Source organism: Camelus dromedarius, chromosome 2 (assembly GCF_036321535.1).
Source record: "Camelus dromedarius isolate mCamDro1 chromosome 2, mCamDro1.pat, whole genome shotgun sequence".
Classification (NCBI taxonomy): Eukaryota; Metazoa; Chordata; class Mammalia; order Artiodactyla; family Camelidae; genus Camelus; species Camelus dromedarius.
Genome location: NC_087437.1, coordinates 25,962,188 through 25,989,165, shown reverse-complemented (window position 1 = coordinate 25,989,165; position 26,978 = coordinate 25,962,188). Strand labels below are relative to the sequence as shown.

The window sequence follows — 26,978 nt, the reverse complement described above, 5'->3', positions numbered from 1 at the left end:
TAGCCTGGGCTTTGTGACTCAATTTTCTGTATCAGGACAATTAGTCAAGATTATTGCTAGCTGGTGAAAGAAGCATCTGTGTGACCTAACATTTCAATTAATGTGGACAGCAGCCCTCTGAGACGGAGATATTTTACAGATGAGGAAACTGAGACTGGGGTCAACTTTGTATCTTGCCTGGGGTCATGTGGTGCCATCAGATTTTGACCTTCATCCTACTGTTGGCCCTGGCACTCACGAGTCTCCTTCCCTGTTCTGTTTTTCTCCACAGCACTTGCAGCTAATACCAGGTATTTCGCTCTTCATTTGTATGTTGTTGGTCTCTCTCCAGTACAAGGTAAGTTGACAAGGGTAGAGATTTGTGTCTGTTTCATTACGGCTGTATCCCCACAATGCTTAGAATAGTGTCTGGCACACAGGGGTTCACCCAGTAATACTTACTAAATGAATAAATTGTTTCAACATCAGGGTGCTTTCTCCTATACCAATCTATTTCTGTAAAACACCTTTTGGCAAACACTCACATAACACGCTGAGGTATTCTAGAGAAAAAGTTTACGTCAACACAAAATGTGCACTGATATCATCAGGGTTTTCCTCAACTAAAAAACAAAAATAAAATGAATTTCCCCCAAATTCATGTCCTCATCAAAGAGAGAAATCTCAGGTTAGTAAAGTAGAGCTCCTTCCATTTAAGTAAGATCAAATTTGCCTTTGAAGATGGGTTTATCTAGGTCTGATTTCTTCAATGATTGAAACAGCATCATCAACCCCTGTTACACTCTGCTATTTATTTGTATTTAGCAATACAGACTAACCTGATAAACTTTCTATGCAGATGTGTTCAGAGCTTACAAAATAAATAAATCCTTCAAAATAAATTCTTATTTTGGGGTACTTAAATTTGGCATGCTAAATATCACATTTCATAACTAAAGTGGTAATTTACTATTGTTTGGCTTTTCGAAAGCAAAGAGCTATGTATTTTGATTCATTGTGATAATTTTAATCCCAGTTTATTGAAAGTTCGCTGAGTGCGGGGCATTGTTTGGCTTTTCGAAAGTAAAGAGCTATGTATTTTGATTCATTGTGCATAATTTTAGTCCCAGTTTATTGAAAGTTCGCTGAGTGCGGGGCACTGTACTGTGGCGTATTGTTGGAGGAACAAAGGGAGCATTTAGACATGATCTCTGCCCTCCTGGAATTTACACAACAAATGGTAGAAGCAGAGTTATCCACACTCCAGTGCCTCCAACAATAACTGTTGACTTTTAATTTGTAATCAGAGAATCCTGGCAATGGAAATCTAGGGTTTTTTCTGGGTTTACGAGAACTGAACTGAAGTGGAAAATGTTATTTGCTTTAACGAAATAATTTAGTCTTGTGCAACATAAAATTCTGTCAGTCAAGCAAATAAAGGAAGAAAGCCTTATTTATAAAATTGCCTGCTTCCGATTTCATTTCACTGCGTCTCAGGCTTCAGGAGGAAAAAAGAATGAAGATTTTCTTGCTTGGTATTTTTCTAATTTTTTATAGTACCTCAGCCCGAGCCAAAGATAAGCATTATTACATTGGAATTATTGAGACAACTTGGAACTACGCCTCTGACAATGGAGAAAAGAAGCTTATTTCAGTTGACAAGTAAGTTACTATTTTTTCTTGTTTATAGATCAAACTTATAAATTGTTGATTAAAAAAAATAGAGCCAATAAGATGAAGTATTTCTTTGATATGTTATGTAAAACAAGCTGCAAAATATGGGCTTGAAACCCAAGACACTTTAAAAAATCTCCTCTAATTCCTGGGATTTTGTTTGTTTATTTTTTGAGAGGCTGCCTCACTCCTTTTCACTTGGTCCTGGGGAACTGTGTGGGCTTGTTATTACCTCCTCTGGTTGTTACTGCATCTTCCATCAGGATTCTGTCTTTTTGTCTGTTTCTGCAGAAGTTATATAATCTAAAGAAGGACTGTATAACATGTTATGTTAACCCTACCATTTACTGACTACTAGTGGTGAGAATAAACGTTTTTTAATCCTTCAAAGAATGATTTATAGAAATCAAATACAATTTTAATAAATATAACTCTGCCTAATACTTGTTGGATGACTCTGGACACATAATTACACTCATCTTTCTCAGACTTAGCATCCTAATCTGTAAAACGAAGATAATAAGAGTACTCCACTGGGTTGTTTGAAGAGTGGGCATGCAAAGCTCTTAGCACTGTGCCTGACGCATCACACATGCACCAAAGAAATGTCAGATATTTATTATAACGCCCCTTCAAAAAACTCCATGTAACTTAAAGGTTTTCATGTGTCCATTGAAAGCTCTCTTATTGCAAGCAACACTCACCTCACAGAAAAACAAGAGTGCAGTTCTCCTTGAAGTTTTTTGTAATGGAAGTTTCTCTATACCAAAGTCATCATTTTGAATACTGTTAATACCGAATTGAAATTTGTTATTCAAAACCAGTGTTCATTACAGTTAAAAATGTATTTTAATAGTGAAAAGGGAGTTTTAATCTGATGAATGTATTTTAATAGTAACACTTAATGTATGTTAATGGTGACAAATGAGCCCAATGACCATCCGCTGCTAAGACTGTATCTTCAAAAAAAGCCCACAAGTATCCAAATTTCATAATTGCTGACGAGTAGACATTACTTTCATTAACTGTATGTGTGTTTGAAACTTTTCAAAGTAAAAGAATAAATGCATAGCTGATAATAATATCAACTTTTTAAGTTTTTTTTTTTTTTGGTTAATAATATACAGTAAGGAAAGTTTCTGACCTGAAGAGAATTGATTTCAAATAAAACTACTAAATCTTGCAATTAATTTTTTTAAAGCTTGGTTTTGAAGTAGTATTCTCTTCTTAGGAATATGACAGATTTTTATGGCTCCAGAGTGACTATTATTTTGTATGGATTCAGCATTTCCCCGTTAAATATAATGTAAATTGTATACGTTTTTAATAGGAAAACCAGACAGATTTTTTTCAAAAGTCAGACACCTTAGAAAAAAAAAGTACTGTCCTACTTTGTGGCCTCACCCACCATTCTTCTGCCAATACTCGTGATCAAAAATCAAATCTGCTTTATTTGGCATTATCTAAGTCCAGGACATTGCCCTGAGCATGAGTTAATAATTCTAGACATTTAGAAGAGAAAAGCGCTTTGTTAAGGAATTGTTTTTTTGCAGGGAAGGAAGAGAATTCCTTTATTTTTAAACACTCTAGTGTCCTACCTGTGCTAGGGAGGTTATACGTCATGGGCTTGATCATCTCCTTTTGCTTCAGTAACTGCCTAGCGTTGTGCAAACTCCAGATGGCACTGCTCACTCTGCCTGTGCAATTTTTCTATACATCTGAACAGCGAATGTTGAATAGAGCTGCAGCAATTTTGCCAATACTTTGCTAACCTTTCTGTACAGATGAGTTGAGGTAGCAACTTTTTGTTCCCTGTGTCTCAGATTTGCAGAATATCCAGCTGCTTAATCCATTCACTGTTCTGTAACAAAACGCCCCAGTCTGGGTTGACAACAGAAATTTGTTTCTCGCAGTTCAGGAGGCTCGGACGTCGAAGATCAGGGTGCCAGCATGGTCATGTTCTAGTAAGAGCTCTCTTTCTGGTTCATAGTCTTTTCTCTGTGTCCTCATTTGGTGAAAGGGGCTAAGGGTCTCTTTGGAGACTCTTTTATAAGGCACGACCCCCATTCATTAGGGCTCCACCCTCATGACCTAAACCCCTCCCAAAGGCCTCACCTCCTAATACCATCACATTAGGGGATAGAATTTTAACATATGAATTGGGGGGGCACAAATATTCAGATCATAGCACCCACCCAGTTGGCAAAGGATGATGCCTTATCACCAGACAAGATTGACATCCTTGCTGTGTGAAGGTTAAGAAGGTTAAGTGGAGATAAACAGGCTGAGAAATAGGTTGAAAGAGGGCAATATGGTTGTTAGGCAGACAATTAGGTTTAAGCTGATGTTGACCTTGAAGATCTGGAACAATGGAGAGGAAAGTCTGTACTGAGACGGCAGAAATTCCATCTGTTACATTCACTGGTGATCATTTGTTAGTGCCTAGAACGTAGGAGACACCAAATAAACATCTTTGAATAAATGAAAGTGAATGAATAAAAGGTATATAGAAGCTAGAAGAAATGATAGGCTGTGTTACAAAAACTTTCCCTTGATCCTAGTGTGGACAGATTTACACTGTAGAACAAATCAAAAGATAGAATGAAATAGGAAAAGTCGATTTATGGAGTTCTACATAGGGTTAGTAGGACTGAAAACTTTGTCAGATATAAAAGAGAAAAATGTATGGATTTCTTACTAGGGAAATAGAGTTTATTTCTTTCTTTTTTTTTTTTTTTTTTTTTTGTACCAGTAGCATTTACGTCTAATGGCGCGAGGTAGAAAGTAATTTCTTTATGCTCAGCATTGCCATTTACCTGGTCAGTGCCTTATCTGCAACTTCAACAAATCAATAAATAATTAAAGATCTATAAAATATAGTTCCTGCTCCTAAATTATTTGTATTTAAATAACAATAAAAGACATATATAAAAAAACAATTAGCAAATACAATACTGTGTTCTGGGCCCATAGTAGGCCCTAATTAAATATATGAATATATGTTGACTTTGCTGGGTCCATAATAGCAGTAAGTGACAATCCTCCTGTTTTCTTCAGGTTACTTTTTTTTTTCTGGTGACCTAGAGGAAGCTAGAAGTAAGTGAAAAATTCTTTAAACACAAGAAGAGCCAGCACAAAGCCCTTCTACACGGACACTGTACGCTCTCCGTCAGGCTTGATGATGTTAACATACGTAACATACAGGTTTTACAGACTTTGTTACCTAGTTTTACAGCCCTCTGTAGGTTTGAGAAATAAATCAGAAATGTTATAGTAAAGATGTCTTCATCATCAAAACCAATGACCAAGAAGAAGTTCAAATTTTGGCCAAAGAAACAGAGGACAAACTAAGAATAGTCCACATTATGGTATTATCATAAGTATTGTAATATTGAGTGATCAGGATACTGTAAGTGCTTAATAAATGTTAGTATTTACCATTACTATCACGAAAAAATTGAATTTTTTCCCTAGTACTCCCTGTTTAGGAAAACAGGAAAGTAAACAAAACGCTTCTAAAGAAAAAAAACTTGCGCAGAAGGTATTCATTTTACCCCTTCAAAATGATCTTAAATTTTTTTAATGATTCTTAAGGAGGTATAATTATAAGCTAAAATTATCTGGAAGAGTCACTACCATGACTCATATGTACTTCAAGGCTGCCAAATAAAAAATAGTAAAGCGAAAGCCAGTGTGCTACAAACGCCTCACATAGGACCGCCTGCGTGCGGGAGCTAGTGAAGCGAAGACACCATTTCAGACTTGTCAAGCTCTACAATTTATTATCACCGCTGCTATTTTCCCCTAAAAACAGATCTAAGAGGGCTGACACCTCAATACCGCTCTCATGCTGTGGTAGTAAAGCCAGGCTAGTTAGAACCCATAAGTCATTTGAGTTTGTGCGATTTTTGTGCTGTGTAAACTAGGTTGAGTCTTTGCCTAGTAGTTAATTTTTGACTGTTGTCCTTGTGATTCCTGTGTGTAGTACGGAGAATTTTTTAATGCCCTCCCCCCCGCCCCCCAAACTATCCTACCCTAAATCTCCAGAACTGGTGAATATGATGAGATATCACTCCCACGATTTATGTTAGCCCATGGCACAGTTGACCTTAAAGCAGGGACACGCTCTGGGTGGGCCTAGTCTAAGGCAGAGAATTCTCTAGTGGAAGAAGAGGAAATTGGAGAGATTTCAAGAGATTTGAGGGGGGATTCAACAAACTTTTGCTGACTTGAAGCGAGAAGGGACCACCTGGGAAGAAATACCAGTGGCCTTAAGGAATTGGGAGAGGTCCTCAGCTGACAGCCAGCAGGGAAACAGGGATTTCAGTCCTACAACCACAGTGAACTGAATTCTGCCCATAACCTGAGTGAGCAGGGCTGTGGATTTCTCCACAGATCCTCCAGACAAGTACTCAGCCCAGCCAACACCTTGATGCCAGCCTTGTAATAGCCCAGACAGACAACCAGTCATGCCATGCCAGACTTCTGATCCATGGAACTGTGGAATAATAAATGGGTGTTGTTTTAAGCTGCTTTGTAATAATCTGTTACACTGCAATAGAAAACTAATATACTATGTCTCAATTAATAAAGCCAAGAATCCAGAAACTTTTCACGTATATTACCCACATTTTAGTAACCACATCTAGACATAAACCAAGACCACTTGAGTGTATTTTGAATTTATAGGAAGGAGTAGCATTATTATTATCTTACTAAGGCAGTTTAAACATTTTTTTAATTCCCCTACAGTTAAAAAGCCACTTCTATGTCTGAATCTACCAGAAAGTATAGGAATTTCTATAGGATTATAGGAATTGAAGGGCTAAAAGGGAGGGATGTGATTGTTGAGACGGGGACTTACCTGTTGTAATGAGTAGAAAAATGCATGTTATAATTGTCAACCAGAAGATCTACAATTAATGTGAATTATTTGTTTGGATAAAGAACAACCATAATAGATTTTTTTGACTGGATATCTGACTGGCAAACTTCCTGCAAGCTTCCAGTAACTGACCCTTTGTCCCTAGGCTGTGCTCTTGAAATTAAATAGATGTCCCCTAATGACACTTTTATGTTCCTTTGGGGACAGAACATAAGCAAACAAACCTCCCCCAAAGTATCACATGATGTGAAATATTTCCCAGTTTGGTTAAGGCTTAATTTTGTTTCAGAAAAAAGACAAGATGGGAAACACATTTTGCATATTGCTATGTGTATAAAAGGCATTCCAAATGTTAAGAGCCCTGAATAGATTGTAACTTCAGATCAATTATTTTTAAAGTAATTTTCACCCCCACCCCCCAGCTAAAAAAAAATCTTTTTATGCAAAAAACGAATCCCAAAGCTTGGGCAATGCTCCTCCCAATGGAAATGATTAATACAGGAGAATTTCAATGAAATCAAAACATTTTGACAAAACCTACTGCAATTTATTGAAATGGGATGTGATGTATTCCTTAATGCTTTAGAGTCACAGACAGGAAATATAAATACACACTGTACTTAAATGAAGCCTTCGGAATTTGAGGGCTATTTTTAAACATTGGCCTTATTTAATGTGTATCAACAGGGCATGGCAGAACACAGATGAGAATCTCTACTTAAATATTATCGGAGCTGCTCTCCTAACAGTAGGAGACAGACACTGGAGAGAATTTACCTGAGGTTTAGATGGGCCTGTGTGATACTGAGTGGTCCAGGTTCTGGTGCGACCAGAGAGGAATTCCATCTTTGCATCTGGACCTGTGTGCCTGACTGACACTGTCCTCTTCCTGACCTCCTCTCAGCTGTGTGGACTGGATGAATCTGCCTTTCGTCTCAGTGATCTTCAGTGCCTTGGAATTTTGCTGTTGTTAAAACATCTATTTATTAAGACAACTCCTGTCCATACAAATGCTGCAGTTTGAGGGGAAGAATTCATACCCCATCCTGCCGTTTTTCCATGCATTTTCATGTCCTTGAAGTCTCTTCAGAGCCCTTCTAAATTTTTTTTCTGTTTCATTTGATAAAGTGGAAACTGCAACAAGAAATTAGAAAATGAAAATGAATACGAGAAATAAAGGCATAAGCGTGGGATTCGCCATAGTGGGTACAAAAGATGTCACTTCTTTATTTTTCTAAACTCCAGCCTGGCTCTTCTCCCACCGTGATAGGAGAAAGGAACCCCACCTCATTCATTTTTCAGTGAACAATCTGAGAATCCTGGGGTTTAAACAATCCAGGAAAGTTGGGGTCCCCAGGGTGACAACTACGAGATACTCATTGTCGAAGCCCCCTGGTCAATGCAGAGCCTCGTGGCTCTGCTGTTTCCAACACCCATTCCCACTGCCTAAACTCAGCCCCCAGGACCACTGCCAAGTGCTCCCAGCACTCAGGCTTAATCTGATGCCCTCAAGCAGCCATGCCCGCAGGGAGCTGGTTACTACCAGGGAATGACCTGGAAACAGAACCTGCCTCCTTTCTGTCTCACGGCCTCCGGGAATCCCACTACCTCTGGGATTGGGCAGCTTTCTTCCCCTTCACCCTGGAGCCTCCCCACCTCAAGTTGCCCAGGAGCCCAGAGCAGCATCAGAACACGCAGGGGTACCTGTCAGTACATGCAGATGCCTGAACCCCACGCCAGCCGCACACACACAGTATCAGTTGGGCTGGGGCCCAAGAACTTGCATTTTATCAAGGTCCTCAGTAGATTCCTATGCACATTAAAACTTAAGAAACATTAGGCTAAAGCCCTAGATTTTAAAAAACTAGGCCATTAAACTCTGCAACAGTGAAAACCCAGAGCTCCCAGACAAGCCCTGCTCTCATCTTGAAGAGAGAAAGGAAAAACATCCCTCATTCTTTCCAATGAGCTTACCGCTGAGAAAACAAGACAAAGTTTATTTCTCAGTCAGGTCATCCAGCCCCACATGGTTTGAGTGGAAAATGGAAAGGCACCAAAGGTCTCTGAGATACACACACACACACACACACATATACAAACACACACAAAACCAGATCATCAGCCAGGGTGTTAGCAGTTTTTATTCTAGTGGAGGAGACCTCGGTTGTGGAGGGGCTTGCCCAAGTCCGAGTTTTAAATGGGTTCTCCTGAACGGCTAGATGGCATTGCTCACAAGTAGCTCCCCAGAAGCTATACAGGCTTCTGTTAAGGACAGTAACTTGAGCCAGTTCAAAAGTTTCAATGCCAAACTCACTTTCTTTTTTTTTTTTTCCTGGCTACTATTTACTTTGCAGATATTTTTAGGAACGTTTTAAGCAACTATTAATCAGCCACTAACCAGAGTATAAACATTCAATGTTTAAGTATTTTTGGTAGCAAGGGATTAAAAAAATACCGGGGTAATTCGAATGCAAAAGTAATTTAAAAACCCACACACATTGCATGCATCAATTCTAACTTTGATTTAGGTTTGCTAAAAGAAATAAAAATTATAGAATTACTTCAGTATTATTAGTTTTACTTTAGGAAAGAAATATATAAACACACTTTTTTTTTGAAATGTAAACACTTTTTAAAAATATTTTCTTTTCTTTTCTTTTTTTAATGGAGGTACTGGGAATTGAACCCAAGACCTTAAGCATACTAGGCATGCACTCTACCACTGAGCTATTTCTCTCCCCTCTATATATACACTTTGACACCTCACATATCCAGATTGATTGCTTAGAAACTCAAATTTTTCCAGTGGCTGAAATATGTACACCATATGTGAGAAATATCTTAACTGCTTTAATATTTCACTTTAATATTTTATATTCCATTCCATAATGCCTCTGTGTTTTAATATGAAAATCTCGTAGGAAATACTCTGGTAAGATGCATTATTTTTTTATGGTGCATTTACACATGGTTGTCTGCCATGTGGCTGTTATGGGACACCTCACATAATTGAAATAACAGGGCTAAGTGACAGCTCTCCTCTCCGTTTTTTGGAGGCTTCCCTACAACTACAGGCAAACGTTTAATGTGATGTGGTCATTTATTTCTCTTTAATTATAATGTTTTCCCCAGAAATGATGGCTTCTCATAGAGTTATCTTCTCTTCCTTTGCAGGGAACATTCCGACATCTATCTTCAAAATGGCCCCAACAGAATTGGAAGAGTCTACAAGAAGGCCCTTTATCTTCAGTACACAGATGAAACCTTTAAAACGATTATAGAAAAACCTATCTGGCTGGGGTTTTTAGGTCCTATTATCAAAGCTGAAACTGGAGATAAAGTTTATGTACATTTTAAAAACTTCGCCTCTAGGCCCTATACATTTCATGCACATGGAATGACTTACTATAAGGAACATGAGGGTAAGTTCAGCTCATATGCTAGCTGGAATTTCCTCTTCCTTTTCAGTGGGAGCACTTTTTATTTTTTATTAAAGTAGAGTTGATTCACAATATTGTGTTACTTTCTGGTGTACAGCAGAGTGACTCAGTTATACACACACACACACACACACACATATTCCTTTTCATATTCTTTTTCATTATAGGTTATTACAAGATATTGAATATAGCTCCCTGTGCTATACAGTAAGATCTTGTTGTTTATTTTATATATAGTAGTTTATATCTGCTAATCCCAAACTCCTAATTTAACCCTTACCTTTTTTTCTCTTTGGTAACCACAATTCTGTTTTCTAAATCTGTGAGTCTGTTTCTGTTTTATAAATAAGTTCATTTGTATCATTTTTTTTAGGTGCCACATATAAGTGATATCATGTAATATTTGTCTTTCTCTATCTGACTTATCTCACTTAGTATGATGATCTCTGATCTCCAGGTCCATCCATGTTGCGGCAAATGGTATTATTTCATTCTTTTTTTTTTTTATGGCTGAGTAGTATTTATACACACAAACACACACACACACTGCAACTTCTTTACCAAATCATCTGTTGATGGACATTTAGGTTGCTTCCATGTCTTGGCTGTTGTAAATAGTGCTGCTATGAACATTATGGTGCATGTATCTTTTCAAATTAGAGTTTTCTCCAGATATATACCCAGGAGTGGGATTGCTGAATCAGATAGTAATTCTATTTTTAGTGTTTTTTTTAAAGAAATCTCCATACTTTGGGGGGAGCACTTTTTAACTTCTGAAATTATGGACTCCCATCCTGGATAAGACCTATAGCTATGTTGTTCAGCTCTAAACTATTTTATGAATAAGCATCTTGGTTCTTCCTAATAATGCCATGTTTCTCTTGGTTGTGCTTGTAGGTGTGAAATGTGATAGGGTTTCCGGGTGGACTCATATAGTGAGAGTCAGTGAGAGCTGGGCCTTCCTTCCCAATGCCCAACTCCTTTCCAGACCAAGAGTCAAAATAAGAGAAATAAGTAGTGTGCATCAAAGCCTAGAAAAGGCAAAAGTCCAGAGGGAAGAAACAGGACTCAAGCTGAGGATTGTCTTATCTCTGAAGTTTCTACCTGTGAACACACTGTAGCCGTTGTCACCTCCCGTCCTACTTTGGGTAAACTCTGTCCCGGCTAAGGCAGCACGAGTGGTCTCCTACGTCCTCCAAATGGTGCATGTGGCTGGATGATCCCAGAGTCACATCTGAGACACAGTAACCAAAAGGTCACATGAATGTAGGACTGGGGGGCCTTACAGACAGTACAGGAAGAGCAAAGATTAGGTTTGGTGCTTATGATCTCATTCTTAGTCCTTGATGATGAAAAGAGATGGTGTTTTGTTATGGTTAAGAGCGAGGGTTTCAAAATTAATAGACCGATGTTCGAGTGCAGCCTTGCCTTTTACTGGCTGAATAATCTTGGACAAGTCACATTCCCTGTGCTTCAGTTTTCCCATGTATAAAATAGGGACAGTGATAATATAATATATAATAACATAATAATAGCTCAATAAATGTCAGCTATTATATAAGCAGAAATGCTGAGGCCATGCTACAGTCATTGAAATGATAAGGATCGAGTTGGAAATTAAGATCAAATTCGTTTTGATTAATTATTATCTTTTTAAAAGAAGTATTGCTTTACAAGGTGAATGTTTTGACCATCTATATTTTTTCTTTGTTTTCCTAGACCAAACAATTACATTCATAGCATAGAAGCTGATTGCCATCTTATTTATTTTTTATAACTTCATGGCATATTAGGGTATTAATCATTTTTAAGGTATGATAATTGTATTGTGGCTATGTTAGAAAAAAGAATTCTTGACTTTTAGAGATACATACTCAAGTATTTATGAATGAAATGATATGATGTCTGAGATTTGCTTTAGAATAATTCAGTGATGATGGGATAAGAGTGGATGAGAGTATAGATGAAATAAGATTGGCCTTGAATCAGTCATTGTTAAGGCTAAGTTGATGGGCACAAGGAGGTTCATCATATTATTTTCTCAACTTTCACATATGTTTGGAAATTTACAAAATTAAAGTAAAAATAAAACAATTCCATGGTTAAAGCACAGGCAAAAAACCTAATACCATACAGGAAGCTTCAGATTGTAGAAGGTAAACGTTTTGCTCTTACTTCCATACCATAACCCCAGGGCAAAAGTGGTTCTCTAAATTGCAAACCCAAAGTCACTATGGTCCTGACATATCTATTACACTCCTTGAAGACTCAGCCAGGTATAAAAAGTGTCATTTTCTGTGAAATGTCCAGACCCTGTAGCCATTTGCCTCTTATTCTTCTGTGTTCAAATAGGATATCACTGCATCCCCAAGGGGGCACATACTAGATGTTGAATAAATGTTTGCTGAACAAATTAATGGACCATCTATTTTCTCACTTCAATTCAAACGTACTCAGTTTGTAATTTTATTGCATGTTGTTTCCCAGGGGCCGTCTACCCTGATAACACCACAGATTTTCAAAAAGCAGGCAACAAAGTGCAGCCAGGTGAGCAGCATACGTACATACTGCATGCCGACCCAGAACAAGGTCCCGGAGAGGAAGACAGCAATTGTGTGACCAGGATTTATCATTCCCACATTGATGCTCCAAGAGATATCGCCTCAGGACTCATTGGACCTTTAATACACTGTAAAAAAGGTACATGTTCTCGTTACCACTCACAATAAATGACCAAAGGCAGTAGACAGGGAGGTCTTGTTTTTTTAAATAAATGTTTAGTCTTCCATGTTATGACGGAGTATGTAAAGTAGAGAGGTGGTGAGTCTAGAAAAAGGAAAGGGGAAAGCAGGGAAGGAGAAGGGGGAGAAGGGATACGTGGAGCAAGTATGCACGCACATTGCCCAGCTGCAATAAATACGCTCTCCCTGGGGGTAGGTTTGCTGTATCTCACTTCCAACAGTGGTACTGAAGAGATGTATGATTTTACCAAACATGACTCCCTTAATGACATGCCATGGTGATAGATCTGTAGTTATCTGCTTTGTGATGGTAAATGTATTATCATAGGATCCATCTCTGACATCATGAAAAAAACTGCATAGCTTAGTTACCTACAAAGTCTTGCTGTCTCAGTTTGTGACTATATACAGTCAAAGATGTACACACAACTTTGAATTCCAACCCTCTCATTTGCCAAAAAGTATTGAATAGTTACGTGGTCTGTGTACATCCAGATATATGAGGATCTCACAAACTCAGGTTACTGCATGTAAAATTCCCTCAGGGTGTCGAAGTCTATAAAACAGGAGTGACTGGTCTAGACTTGTGGTTTATTAGGAAAATAAATACTAAAATTTTTAAAAACTACAAATCACATGCTAAAATTCTAAAAATTAAGTCTTACTGAAATAGTAATTTTCATGTCAGATTCTCTGGATCAAGAAAAAGAAAAAAATATTGATCAAGAGTTTGTGGTGATGTTTTCTGTGGCGGATGAAAATTTCAGCTGGTACCTAGAAGACAACATTAAAACCTACTGCTCTGAACCAGAAAAAGTTGACAAAGACAATGAAGACTTCCAGGAGAGTAACAGAATGTATTGTAAGATTACACAAGACTTGTTAACTTTATCTTATTTTCCCCAATCCATTAATTCTGCTAAACTTATTCCCTCACGTGATCAGTAGTGTGTTTCTAATCTATGACCATGGTAAAAAAGCCTATTGGATGTGTAACATGATATTTGACTTAATGGGTCAATCTAAGCTTCAAGCCAGGGAAAGCCAGATAGGTCCTATTTTTTTCCCCAAACTGATAAAGATAAAAAATCATCAGTTATGGTTAAATGCATATGTGTGTTATATTTATATATTTTTTATCCTCCCAAGTCATTCTAAGAACTATTCAAGATAGTCTAAAATTATTAAATTATATTGTAAAACATTGAACTATATTGACGAAACTAGTTCAGACCACTAGGTCTAAAAGGTATTTCTTTTACATATATATTGTCCCTCACTACCCTCCCCCCAAACTTCGCCTAATTTTTTTCTTTATTTTAGTTCACTTTATTTCTTCTAGAAATTCTTTCTTTACTACCTAGGCACTGCTTCTTAATTCTCAGACACAAGATAATTAGTCACCAAATGTGTCAATAAAGACAGTGTATCACTCAGAATTTGCATAAAAAATCAAATCCTTTAACACCAGCTAGACAAATAAGTATAGATTTTTTGTTTATTTGTGTTTAGCTTTTTCAAAATAACCCTTACTCAGAAACTGAGAACACGAAAATAACTGTACTATCAAAAAAAAAAAAAAAACAGTTAACAAAGTACAGATTTTTGTTTCCAACTTTTGCTTTTTTCAGCTTGAAGTTCCTCTTCCCATGCTTTAATCCAGCATCTGTTATGTGCTAACCAAAACAGGTGCTAGATACTCAAACTTCTAGTCTGGCTAGACCTGGTTTGGTATCTTTGTTGCATTTGGTTCATTCACTGTGCTTCCCAGAACCAATTTCCACCTTAACTCTAAGACCTCCTAGTTTGAACGGTGACCCTTAGTTTCTTCAAAGAATCTCAGGCCATCCTGCTTTTGAACTTTTAGGTCTTTGTGGCTCTGGTAACTGGTCCCTAATGTCTTCATGTGTTTCTTCTTTCCTCCATATGTCTTCAAATTTTGTCTTCCAATCTAAAAAAAAAAAATTTCTTTGTGTTCTTATTACAAAAGCAATTCACAGTCACTGTAGAAAATTTGAAAAGTTCTGATAAACAAAAAAGAAAACATTGAAATCATCCACGTTACCACCACTGACACGATACATAATTGATAACTAAATAACCTTCAGTCTTTTCTTTTCTATTTGCTATATGTGTGTACATTTTGTACATATATATATGTGTGCAATCATTTGTATTTACTAATACACACATGAACATTTCAAGGTGTACAGTTTATAACAAAAGGAGCAAATAGGTTTTATCTTCATTGTTGTGTTCATGTGCTAATATTGTGCTGACAAAAATTCTGAGGCTGAATTCAGGTCCAAATGAGAGTGCTGTGATTGATTAACAATGTCTGATGGGGGTGCAGGAGGGAGGATGTGTGCCAGGTACGTCCCACCCCAAGTTAATTTTATATCTGTAGGGGTAACTGTCAATAACCCGGACACCAATGTCTGCTAGTCATCATCTCTGCTCTTGATTTACAGCTGTGAATGGTTACGCTTTTGGAAGTCTCCCAGGACTCTCCATGTGTGCTGGGGACAGAGTAAAATGGTACCTTTTTGGTATGGGTAATGAAATTGATGTGCATGCAGCTTTCTTCCACGGGCAAGTGTTGACGAATAAGAACTTCCGTATTGACACAGTCAATCTCTTTCCTGCTACCCTCTTTGATGCTTTAATGGTGGCCCAGAACCCTGGAGAATGGATGCTTAGCTGTCAGAATCTAAACCATCTGAAAGGTAAGGCATCTTTGCCTGTAATTAGCTGTCAGTTGAAAAGGGAGCCGTGTCTCATTTCCAGTATTAATGAGGGATTATTAGAAATCAGAATCTAAAAGCTAAGTATCTTTGGAATGATCTGAGCTTTGAACTGGTAACTTAATTTTATTCCTATGACAGTATGAATCATAATGTAATTCTAAAAAAAAAAAGACAGGAGCACTTATAAAGTAATTAAAACTGAAAATATGTTAATTTTTGGAAAAGAAAAATTGGTCCTGAATGTATATATAGTCCTACCCTTAAAGTATAACACTATATACAGTTTCTCAGCTTTGTAAAATATACAATATTATAAACACCAGAAGATTTGCATATTGTGCTGAAAAGCAGCTTTTTGACTTGATTCTCTTAAATATAACCAACTTTGTTCTTTGAGTCCAGCTATTCCTTGGTTTAACATGCTAAATCCCTCCTCCATCTCTTTAATGTGAGGCAATAAAATATTCCCAGTCCTTGAAAAATACTAGTTTGTAATATTGGTCTCCTGAAGAAATTAGGTTTAATATGGGTCTTTGAGTATGTTACTTTGACCTTCAAACATAATTTCATTCATCAAATGTGACCTTGGCTGCAGAGGGCCCAGCACTGCGGGCACATAACCATTTTCTTGGAGAGAACAATAATAACACATGCCTACTCTATTCCCCCTCTCCTACTCTGCCCTATCCCTCAAACTATGGCAAAACCTCTCTTGATCACTTATCTATTTTTTCTCATTAAAGCCTTATTTATTTTAATGCTGAACTCACTGCGTAGGTGCAATAAAATACAGCGAAAATTCATTTCTCTCCACATCCCTTACCTTTTTTTTTTCCCTCATCCCAAAGACCTCCTAAGTGGAATGCCACAGAAACTGGTTTCACGTTTTTAAAAACACAAGTAGTATCTTCTCTGTGCCACATAGAGAATTTTTTTTTAAATTTTTTTGGAGGGAGGTAATTTGGGCTTTATTTATTTATTTTTTAATGGAGGTACTGGAGACTGAACCCAGGACCTCGTGCATGCTAAGCACTCGCTCTATCACTGCGCTATACTCCAGCCTCCTCACTGCTTGAACTTTCCATGAGTAATTTATTTACAGCTGTTTACTCTAGTGTGTAGTATGGTTTCCAGCTCTGTTTCTACCATTTCTATGTGTCATTTCACCAGCAGTGTTTACAAGGCAGTAAGAGAGAGAAATATTGGCTCCATTAACCAGTGTCTCCTTCTGTGTGATTTTCAGCTGGTTTGCAGGCCTTTTTCTCAGTACAAGACTGTAAGAGGCCCTCATCTGAGGATGACATCCGTGGCAAACATGTCAGACACTACTACATTGCTGCGGAGGAAATCATCTGGAACTACGCACCCTCCGGCATAGACAACTTCACCAAAGAAAGCCTAACAGCACCTGAAAGGTAATTCAGGGGAAAAAAAAAGATTATTATTTCAAAATGTGCCTCCCCCTAAAAAAAAAAAAAAAAAGTATAAAAGGCTGATTCAGCAATTAAAGTCTTAAAAAATTAAAATTGTAATTGGTACCTGAAATTGAGTTAACTAGACTGCTAAATATGTATTAAGGTGTTTGGTAGTGAGTCCAAGTTTGAGAAACAGGATTTCTGAGTCCATGAAAAAGAATGGATTTAAAAGTTATCAAATGCTCAACAAAATCCCTAGAAAACACTGAATACAATTAGACAGATCAATTCATTTGCTTTCCATTTCTGAAAACATAGCGTTGTAAAACCCAGCAGCATTAAGTACATTCACAAGATTATATAATCATCAACACTATCCATCTCCAGAGCTTTTCATCATTCCAAGCAGAAATTATTTGTCTGTTAAACAAAAACTCCCCTTCCCTGATATTCAACTTTCTATCTCTATGTATGTGCCTATTCTAGGGACCTAAAACAGGTGGAGTCATGCAATATTTATCCTTTTTTGTCTGGCTTATTTCATTTTGCATAATGTTTCCAAGATTCCTCCATGCTGTGGCAGGTATCAGAATTCCATTCCTCTTTAAGGCTGAATAATATTCCATTGTATTCATATACCACATTTTATTTATTCCTCTATCTGTTAATGGACACTTGAGTGGTTTCTACCATTTGGCTGTTGTGAATAATGCTGCTGTGAACAGTGGAGTACAAGTATCTGTTTAGATCTCTGCTTTCAGTTCTTCCGGGTATACAACTAGGAGTGGAGTTGCTTGATCATATAATTCTGTTTTTAATTTTTTGAGGAGCCACTATGTGGTTTTCCATAGTGGCTACACCATTTTATGTTCCCACAAGCAATGTGCAAGGATTCCAAACATCCTTATCAACATTCATTTTCCCTTTTTTTGATAATAGCCATTTTAATGGGTACAAAGTGGTATCACATTGTGGTTTTGATTTGCATTTCCCCGTTGATTAGTGATATTGAGCATTTTTTTCAGATGTTTGTTGGCAATTTGGAGAAATGTCAGTTCAAGTCCTTTGCCCATTTAAAAAATTAGATTGTTTGGGTTTTGTTGTTGTTGTTAAGGTATAAGAGTTCTTTTTATATTCTGGATATTAATCTCTTATCGGATATATACACTTTACAAATATTTCCCTTTATTTTGTAGATTTTCTTTTCACTCTCTTAATAGTGTCCTTTGATGTATACAAGGTAACTTTTGTATGTGTCTGATGACTTCTGTAACCTCCCAGTTGTTCTTCCTTCCTGTCTCCCTTTCTTACTGTGCATTCCTCATAAAACAGCCAAAGTGAGCTTTCAAAAATATCAGTGAGACTATGCCACACCCCTGTTCCAAGACTCTGCTCAAACATCACCTCTTTAGAGAAGCCTTGTTTACCACAAATCTACTTGGAGAAATTAAGTAATTTACTCAATGACAAATGACAGGTCAGTAGTTGGATCTGGCTCTGCCCAAGTTTGTATCTCCTGAAGCAGAGATTTAAGTCCCAGGTGACACTGACATCCAGATGTGATGACTCCCAGAACTGTATCACCAGTCCAGAAGGCTCTTATAAATTTCAGATTTAGATTTTGAACTGCTTTAATGGACACACCACTTGGATGAGGTCCCTCCAAATCAATATATCCAAATCTGAACCCATTGCCTTCCCCACAAATCTGAGTTTCCGTGAATGGTATCACCTTTCATCCGTTGATCAAGCCCCAAACCTGACTACCACCCTTGACTCTCTCCCTCCTCCTCTTCTCATCAAATAGTGCCCCATTATATCCTACGTATCTCCAAAAGTTGTTTGCTTCTCTCCATCCTCTTTGCCAATGCCTCTGAAGTCATCACTGCCTCTCACTGAGATTTTAAAGACAGTCTGCTGATGGGTCTCCCTATCATGGTCTTATGTATTCCAACACACTTTCCAGGCAGCCTCCTGAGGGATCCTCCCAAAACACTAATCCTGAATGTGTAAATGTTTCAACACTTTCCCACTGCCCTGAGATGGAGAACTGAAACTTTACCCATGTCCTCCTGCCCACCCCCTTCTTCCCTCCAAGTCTTATTCTCCACCCCTCTGCCCTGCCCTGCATGCTATGCTCCTGTCATGTTCTGTAAAACATGCCATGTTCACTCTGTCCTCTAAGCCTTCCCACAGGCTGTTCCCTCTTTGTAAACACCTGCCCCATTCTCCCCACCACACGTACTCCATCTTTTAAACTCCACTTCTCCTCTAGATGGTTTTAAAGACTTACTTCCTCTGGAAAACCTGTGGGGCTTCTCCCCACCACTTCCTCCAACCCCAGGAGAAATGTTCCCTAACACCCTGTGCTTATTACATGTTATTATATTGATTGGTCTGTACTCTGTCTTCTGGGACAGATGGGACTTTAGTCCTTGTGGACAGGGACAGGTCCAGCTTGTTTATGGTTATGCCATCAGCACATAGCATGGTTCCTGGCAAAGAGCAGGTGTTCAAGGGGAGGGTACAGTTCACTGGTAGAGTGTGTGCTTAGCAGGCATGAGGTCCTGGGTTCAATTCCCAGTAACTCCACTTCAATAAATAAATAGATAACTAACTAACTAAATAAATAAAACAATAAAACAAACACTAGTTACCCTTTCCCCCCCCAAAAAAAAATTTTTAAAAGAGCAGATCTGCAGTACGTTTGTCAAATGAGAAAGAGATGAATGAGGTGGCTTTGGCAAGTCAAATGCCTTTCTGAGATTTAATTTCTTCATTTGAAAAATGAGGAGAATAAAACCAACTTTGTTGCATTGTCATTAGAGTTTCAGATAATAAATGGAAACGTCTGAGTGCTAATATGCAATAAACAGCTATTGTATTTTTGGACATTTTGTAATTTGTTTAAAAGATTCTACTGTAGGACAATTTATTAACTGTCAGGGGTTGACATGGACCTTCTTGAAATTTTTTCATTTCACTTGAAAAAGTAAAATCTCCATGCCATGAGTCTCTACTCCTCAACTGAATATCCTTCTATGAAATGCCTAGTACTCTCTGCTTCTCTTTGAGTATTTGGTAAATCATGGCTAATAATTATCTCTAAGCACTGGTTAGAATTTTTCTCTTCAATTCGCATTCTGCCTCTGTTCTGCTTTCAAGTCCAGCGTTAAACCCTTTTTCTTTTGGCAGTGCTTCAGAAGTATTTTTTGAACGTGGTTCTACAAGAATTGGAGGCTCATATAAAAAGCTTGTTTATCGTGAGTATACAGATGCCTCCTTCACAAATCAAAAGGAGAGAGGCCCTGAGGAGGAACATCTTGGCATTCTGGGTGAGTCTGTGCAGAATCTTTATGACTAATGCACTCAATCCCTGAGTGACAGCTAGCCTCAGAAAGAGCAAAACTTCAGAACCTGCAGCATGATTTCCACATAAACTGTGGACATGGAGGAGCAATCATCAGTAAAATACAGCAGCTGATTACTTTTCCAAACATAAGTTACCAGTATATAATCGTCATCATTAAAAGCCATGCTGACTTCAAATGATGATTTTTTTTCTTTAAAGAGGTAAGGGGAATTGTGTATTTATGTGAATATGTTTAAATAGACAAGGAAGCTATTAGCCTCAGCTCTTAGCTAAAGGTACATTCCCTTAGAACTAAAATCCAGACTGCTAATGAGACAGACTGGGTTTGTTTTAGAACCTTCTGCAGGCTGCTGTCAGGCAGAGCCCAGAGACCTGTTCTTGCTCAGGCACTTGGGTGGAATAGAGAGTGGGTGGATTCAGACTGTCCTTGCGCTGCACCTGTTAGCTGTGTGACCTTTGAAAGTACTCAACCTTCTGCGCCTGTCCCCTTTCTGTAAAAGGGGAACAATGATAATAATAAAAATACCTACCTCATAAAGTTATTGTAAGGATTAAATGGGTTAATACACATGAACACTCAGAAGAGCACATAGAACACTCTCAATAAATACAATTTTATATAGTATGTAAAATACTTATAGATGATATATCTGTGGTTTTATTCTATATTTAGTAATAATATTAATTTTGGTGATGGAAAATCCACACGAGTGTTACTTTTCACATCCCAGACAATTTGACTTACCCTATTTGGGTGGTCAAAGTTTATAGCAACGCCTTGACTCTTGGGACGAATAACACACACCTAGCCAACAGAAAACTAGGGGATTATAGATACTCTGGGTCATTTTTTATAGATGTATAAAGCTTGTGAACTGACTTGGATAAAAATGATAACACATTTCATTAACCTGAAGTTGAATCCAAAAGCCCTTCTCACCTCCTTCCAGCCTCCCCATGTCAAATTGATAATGGGCTTTTTAAAAACCAAGCTTTCCACTTGCCACAACAAGCATGTTGCTTCCAGTGGTTCTTGCCAGAGGACAAGCCAAAGAAAACAATTGGTTTACGTGTTCTGTTATCTACCAGAGTGGATAGTAATTCTTCCTTCATCCCTAGGTCCTGTCATTTGGGCAGAGGTGGAAGACACCATCAGAGTCACCTTCCATAACAAAGGAGCCCATCCCCTCAGTATTGAGCCGATTGGTGTGAGAGTCAGCAAGAGCAACGAGGGCACACATTACAGCTCCTCCAGTGGAAGTGAGTACAGCACTGCAACCAAACGATCACGTGTAATAACCCACTGCGCCGGTCACCCCAGGAAAACAGTCCTGCGGAAACCGAAGGCAGGAACTCCCGAGGAAACTGCTCGTGTCTCATTCTCAGGCATCATGCCAGGAAGCACATAAAACTCTTCTCCTACCATTGCCAATTGGCTTATGGAATTTTGTCTTGCCTTAATTGGATGACTATTGACAATGCTGGCAGTAACTTACTTGGATTGTATCAGTGATTCATTCCTGGACTTCTATTTGGGTGATTGTTCCTTCTTGCAATTATAAGATTAGATGCACATTTTAGAATATTTGAAAAATATTAAAAGGTAGAGCCAAAAATATTATCCATAGTTCCATAAACAACCACTATTTTATTTCTATATAATTCCTCCAATCTTTCATCTGTGTACATAGTAATATATATTTTACATGTGTTTGAGATCATAATATATAAATATAGTTACTATAGTTTTGTACCCAGTTTGGTTTCTTTGCATCATAAACATTTTATAAATGTAATTTTAATGATACAAAATATTCCATTATATAGAAGTATTTAGATATTTATGTATGTCAAAGCTGACCAATAAAGACCCTCTTCTGGGTCTCAGACTTCTAGTATCCTCACATGGAGGAAGGGGCTGGGAGTTCTATGGGGTCATTTTGTCAGGGCACTAATCCCATTCAGAAGGGCTCCACTCTCATGACCTAATCACCTCCCAAAGTTTCCACCTCCAACACCATCATATTGGGCATTAGGATTCCAATATGTGAATTTGGAGGAAACATAACATTCAGATTGTAGCAGGCACCCATCTCAGACAGTGGTTTAGAGGAGACTTCCTGGAGGAAATCGTACCCATATGTAACCTGGTATTGGAGCACAAGTAGGATTCCATTCTAACTCATAGTAAGGAACACAGAAGAGGGTTATCCTAGAATAAATCCTACTTCGTGGCTCAAATGACCACATTAGAAAGCATACTTCACCTCTCCAATGTGACCTTTCCTACAGGTGTGCCTTCTTCTTCAGCGTCCTATGTGGCACCCAAAGAAACATTCATCTATGAATGGACTGTCCCCGAAGAAGTGGGACCCACTTACAAAGATCCTGTCTGTCTAGCTAAGATGTACTATTCTGCTGTGGATCCCACCAAAGATATATTTACTGGGCTGATCGGGCCAATGAAAATATGCAGGAAAGGAAGTTTACTTCCAAATGGGAAACAGGTAAGTCCAATCAGGAAAATTAAAATAATTTTCCAATCCCTTTGAATATCATTATTATAAGGTAAATTCTAGATTTTGAGGCAGTAAGAGTTCCTTACATAATGTTTACTATAATTTTTTCTTAAACTTTTATCTGTATCATGCAGAGATTCTCTGGATAACATGATTATTCCAAGATGAGTTGGAAACAAGATTTTCCTTGAAATCCAAAGTCTCTCATGATACTATTAGACCTCAACACACACATTTTAAAAAACCATCTATTAATGATGTAATTCAACATTCACTGAGGAAAAAAATATTGCTTAAAATATTTTTTAGAAATAAGAAAATGACCCTATGATCTAGAAATAGAAATATCTACCCTATCATTGTTTTTATCTCTAAAATAAATATTTTAATGTGAATTTCAAAAGAAAAGGATTCCTTTAAAAATGCATTCAATACAATCATCACACCTTAAAAGCATCATCTTAATTCCTTAATATCATCAAATGTCCAATCAATGTTCACATTCCCCAATTATCTTTTTTTATTCAAGTATAGTTGATGTACAATGTTGTGTTAGTTTCATGTGTACAGCAAAGTGATTCAGTTATCTATCTATCTATCTATCTATCTATCTATCTATCTATCTATCCATATATATGTATTTCCATTAGAGGTTCTATTATAGGTTATTACAAAATATTGAATATAGTTCTCTGTGCTATGCAGTAGGTCCCTGTTGTTTATCAATTTTATATATAGTAGTGTGTATACGTTAATCCCAAGCTCCTAATTTATCCCTTCCCTGCCCTTTCCTCTTTCATAACCGTAAGTTTGTTTCCTATGTCTGTGAGTCTGTTTCTGTTTTGTAAGTAAGTTCATTTGTATCATTTTTTTAGATGCCACATGTAAGTGATATCATATGATACTTGTCCTTTATCTGTCTGACTTACTTTCCTTAATATAATAATCTCTAGGTCCATCCATGTTGCTTCAAATGGCACTATTTCATTCTTTTTTATGGCTGAGTAGTATTCCATTGTCTATATATACCACAACTGCTTTATCCATTTATCTGTCAATGGGCATTTAGGTTGCTTCAATGTCAATCGTAAATAGTGCTGGTATGAATATTGGGGTGCATTTATCTTTTCAAATCAGAGTTTTCTCCAGATATATGCCCAGGAGAGGGATTACTGGATCATATGGTGACTCTATTTTTAGTTTTTTAAGGAATTTCCACATTGTTTTCCATTTTATATTCCCACCAACAGTGTAAGAGTGTTCCCTTTTCTCCACACCCTCTCCAGAATTTGTTGTTTGTGGACTTTTTAATGATGGCCATTCTGACTGGTGTGAGGTGATACTCCACGGTAGTTCTGATTTGCATTTCTCTAATAATTAGCCATATTGAGCATCTTTTCACCTGTCCATCTGTATGTCTTCATTGGAGAAATATCTGTTTAGGTCTTCTGCCCATTTTTGGATTAGGTTATTTGGTTTTTTTTGTTGTTGTTGTTGGGTTGTATGAGTTGTATATTTTGTATATTCTAGAAGTTAAGTCCTTGTTGGTCTCATTGTTTGCAAATAGTTTCACCTAGTCAGTAGGTTGTCTTTATGTTTTGTTTTTGGTTTCCTTTGCTGTGCAAAAGCTTGTAAGTTTAATTAGGTCCCATTTGTTCATTTTTGCTTTTATTTCCAATGTCTTGGTAGACTGACCTAGGAAAACATTCCTACAGTTTATGTCAGAGAATACTTTGCCTATGTTCTCTTCTAGGAGATTTGTGATGTCCTTTCTTATGTTTAAGTCTTTAAGCCATTTTTAGCTTATTTTTGTGTATGGTGTGAGGGAGTGCTCTAACTTCACTGATTTACATGCAGCTGTCCAGCTTTCCCAACACCATTTGCCGAAGAAACTGTCTTTTCTCTATTGTATATTCTTGACATTCTTGTCGAAGATTAATAGACTGTAGGTGTGTAGGTTTATTTCTGGGCACTCTATTTTGTTCCATTGATCCATATGTATGTTTTTGTGCCAGTATCACACTGTTTGAATTGCTGCAGCTTTGTAGTATTGTCTGAAGTCTGGGAGGGGTATGCCTCCAGCTTCCTTCTTTTTCTGCAGTATTGCTTTGGCAATTCTAGGTCTTTTGTGATTCCATATAAATTTTAGGATTATCTATTTTAGTTCTGTGAATAAATGTCCTGGATAATTTGATAGGGATTGCATTAAATCTGTAGATTGCTTTGGGTAGTATGACCATTTTAACAATATTAATCCTTCCAATTCAAGAGCATAGGATATTTTTCCATTTCCAATTAAGTCCAATTCTTGATTTTCTATTCTGTTCCATTGGTTTGTATCTATTCATGCACCAATACTATACTATTATAATTATAGAGCCTTTATATTGTGTTTAAATGACTTGTAGCCATACCTCAATGCACTTATTTTTCATCATTTTAATGGCCATTTTCATTTACTTATTCTTTCTAATGAACCTTGTGAAAACTTACCTGGCTCCAGAAAAAAAATCTTGATAGTGTTTTATTGAGATTGTCTCAAATATACAAATTAACTTAGGAAAAACAGACATTATTATAAAGTTGAGTGACACTACACAAGAACATATGTTTTTCCAGGCTAATTAAGTAGAGAGACTCCTGACCCGAGAAAATATAAGCAAACTCTGTGTCTTAGAAACAAATTGGCAACTGGTCATAGGCTCTCTAAAACAAAGCAAGGTCTTAATAAAGCAGGAGAGAAACAGATCAAATCCTTAAAAAAAAAATGTCTTTCCACTTGTTCAGGAGTATTTTATAGTTCCTTTTATAGGTTTTTGATTTTTTTTTTTGTTAAGTTTATGCCTAGGTATTTTATTTTTATTTAACTATTGTAAATGGTAATGCCATCATTTAAAACCTGTAAATACGTAACTGAAAAAAAATGATTTTCTACCTTTGGATTCCATTCTTTGATTTTTGTGCTTACCTGGGAAAGGAATAAGAGACTAAGGTTTATTGAATTTTTAGGCATTTCATACATTTTACTTCATTTAACCTTCACAGCAACCCAAGGGGCTAAGTATTGTTAGCTCTGTTTTTACAGAAGAGGAACTGATACCCAGTGAGTTGAGATTTAAAATGTGAGTTTTATCTTCCACATATTTTATTACCTTCATTTTGCAAATGAAGGAGTCACAACACAGGAAGGTCTATGGGATGCATTAAAAGTCCTCATCTTGGAAAAACAAAAGTCCTCATCCTGGCTTTTTCACTTACTAGCCATGCGGCTTCAGATTGGCTAGAATAGTCTGATTAGTGTCTGATCTTAATGAAAATATCTATTAATTTACCACTAAGTATGACATTGGTTATTAGTTCTTATTTTTAATTCTATTTCCGGTTTACAGAGACTGTTTTTCGGTTTAAAATCACTGAGCTGCTCCAGAAAAAATACTGTGCTAGGCATAGAATTCATTGGTAAGACCTGCTGTAATAGAATTTCTATTCTAGGGTGTGGTGTAGCAGAGAGGAAAGGGTAATGGGAGTGACGGTGTAGAAAGGAGAGGAGAAAAGCAAACACAAAAAATAAAAATAGATAACCTTAGAAAGTGACAAGTGCTTTACAAAAACAAAATAGGGTAATGTGATAGTGAACTAAAATTATAGTTTAGGTAAGGTGGAAGTATTATTTGAGGTGAGATCTAGCTATTAAAGAGATATCCTTGCAAAGATCTGAGGGAAAAGCAAAAGGAACAGCTAGTGCCAGAATGCCAAATTTTCTAAAAAGTCATTTTTAGATTTCCTTGAAATTATTACATATCTTTTCTCCTTCAACCGATAAGTGTGACCAACTACATTAAGCATTCCCTAGGGTTGAACCATCCTTGGGTTTCTAGGGGAGAAACATTACTTTGAGCACGGTGGGGTTTTTTTGATATCTTTCTGTGTTGAATTTGATGTTTTACTTAGAATTTTTCATCTAAGCTGTGATTAATTTAGATTCTGTGTGCTTTTTCGGGTATTATATCATAGTTGTACTGTCTTCATTAAATAAATTGGAAAGCTTTCCATGGTTTTAATACTTTGAAACAGTTTAAATGGATAGGAACCATCTGCTCCTTAGAGATTTAAAAGAACTTGCCTATAAACTACTCTGAGCTTGTGACTTTTAAAAAGAAGTAGTTTTGTTGTTTATGTTTTAATCACTCTCTTTATTTCACCCA

General features: G+C 37.2%; 1 protein-coding gene across 5 annotated transcripts in view; it reads left to right on the top strand.

Moving 5' to 3' along the window:
• The first annotated feature begins 1,256 nt into the window (after window positions 1-1,256).
• The window catches only part of CP (ceruloplasmin), a 53,555-nt gene continuing 27,833 nt past the window's right edge, over window positions 1,257-26,978 (top strand). For 3 of the 5 annotated variants that reach the window (XR_004135857.2, XR_004135858.2, XR_010383248.1), the window contains exons 1-9: window positions 1,257-1,641; window positions 9,713-9,960; window positions 12,466-12,678; window positions 13,408-13,581; window positions 15,191-15,445; window positions 16,710-16,881; window positions 20,077-20,216; window positions 21,374-21,514; window positions 22,547-22,761. Coding sequence is in view for 2 of the 5 variants with exons in the window: in XM_010980563.3 (XP_010978865.3) it covers window positions 1,496-1,641; window positions 9,713-9,960; window positions 12,466-12,678; window positions 13,408-13,581; window positions 15,191-15,445; window positions 16,710-16,881; window positions 20,077-20,216; window positions 21,374-21,514; window positions 22,547-22,761 (1,704 nt within the window). In the remaining 3 variants the exon portion in view is untranslated. The remainder of the gene's footprint in view (window positions 1,642-9,712; window positions 9,961-12,465; window positions 12,679-13,407; window positions 13,582-15,190; window positions 15,446-16,709; window positions 16,882-20,076; window positions 20,217-21,373; window positions 21,515-22,546; window positions 22,762-26,978) is intronic. The other 2 variants (XM_010980563.3, XM_010980561.3) reach the window with 2 other exon arrangements.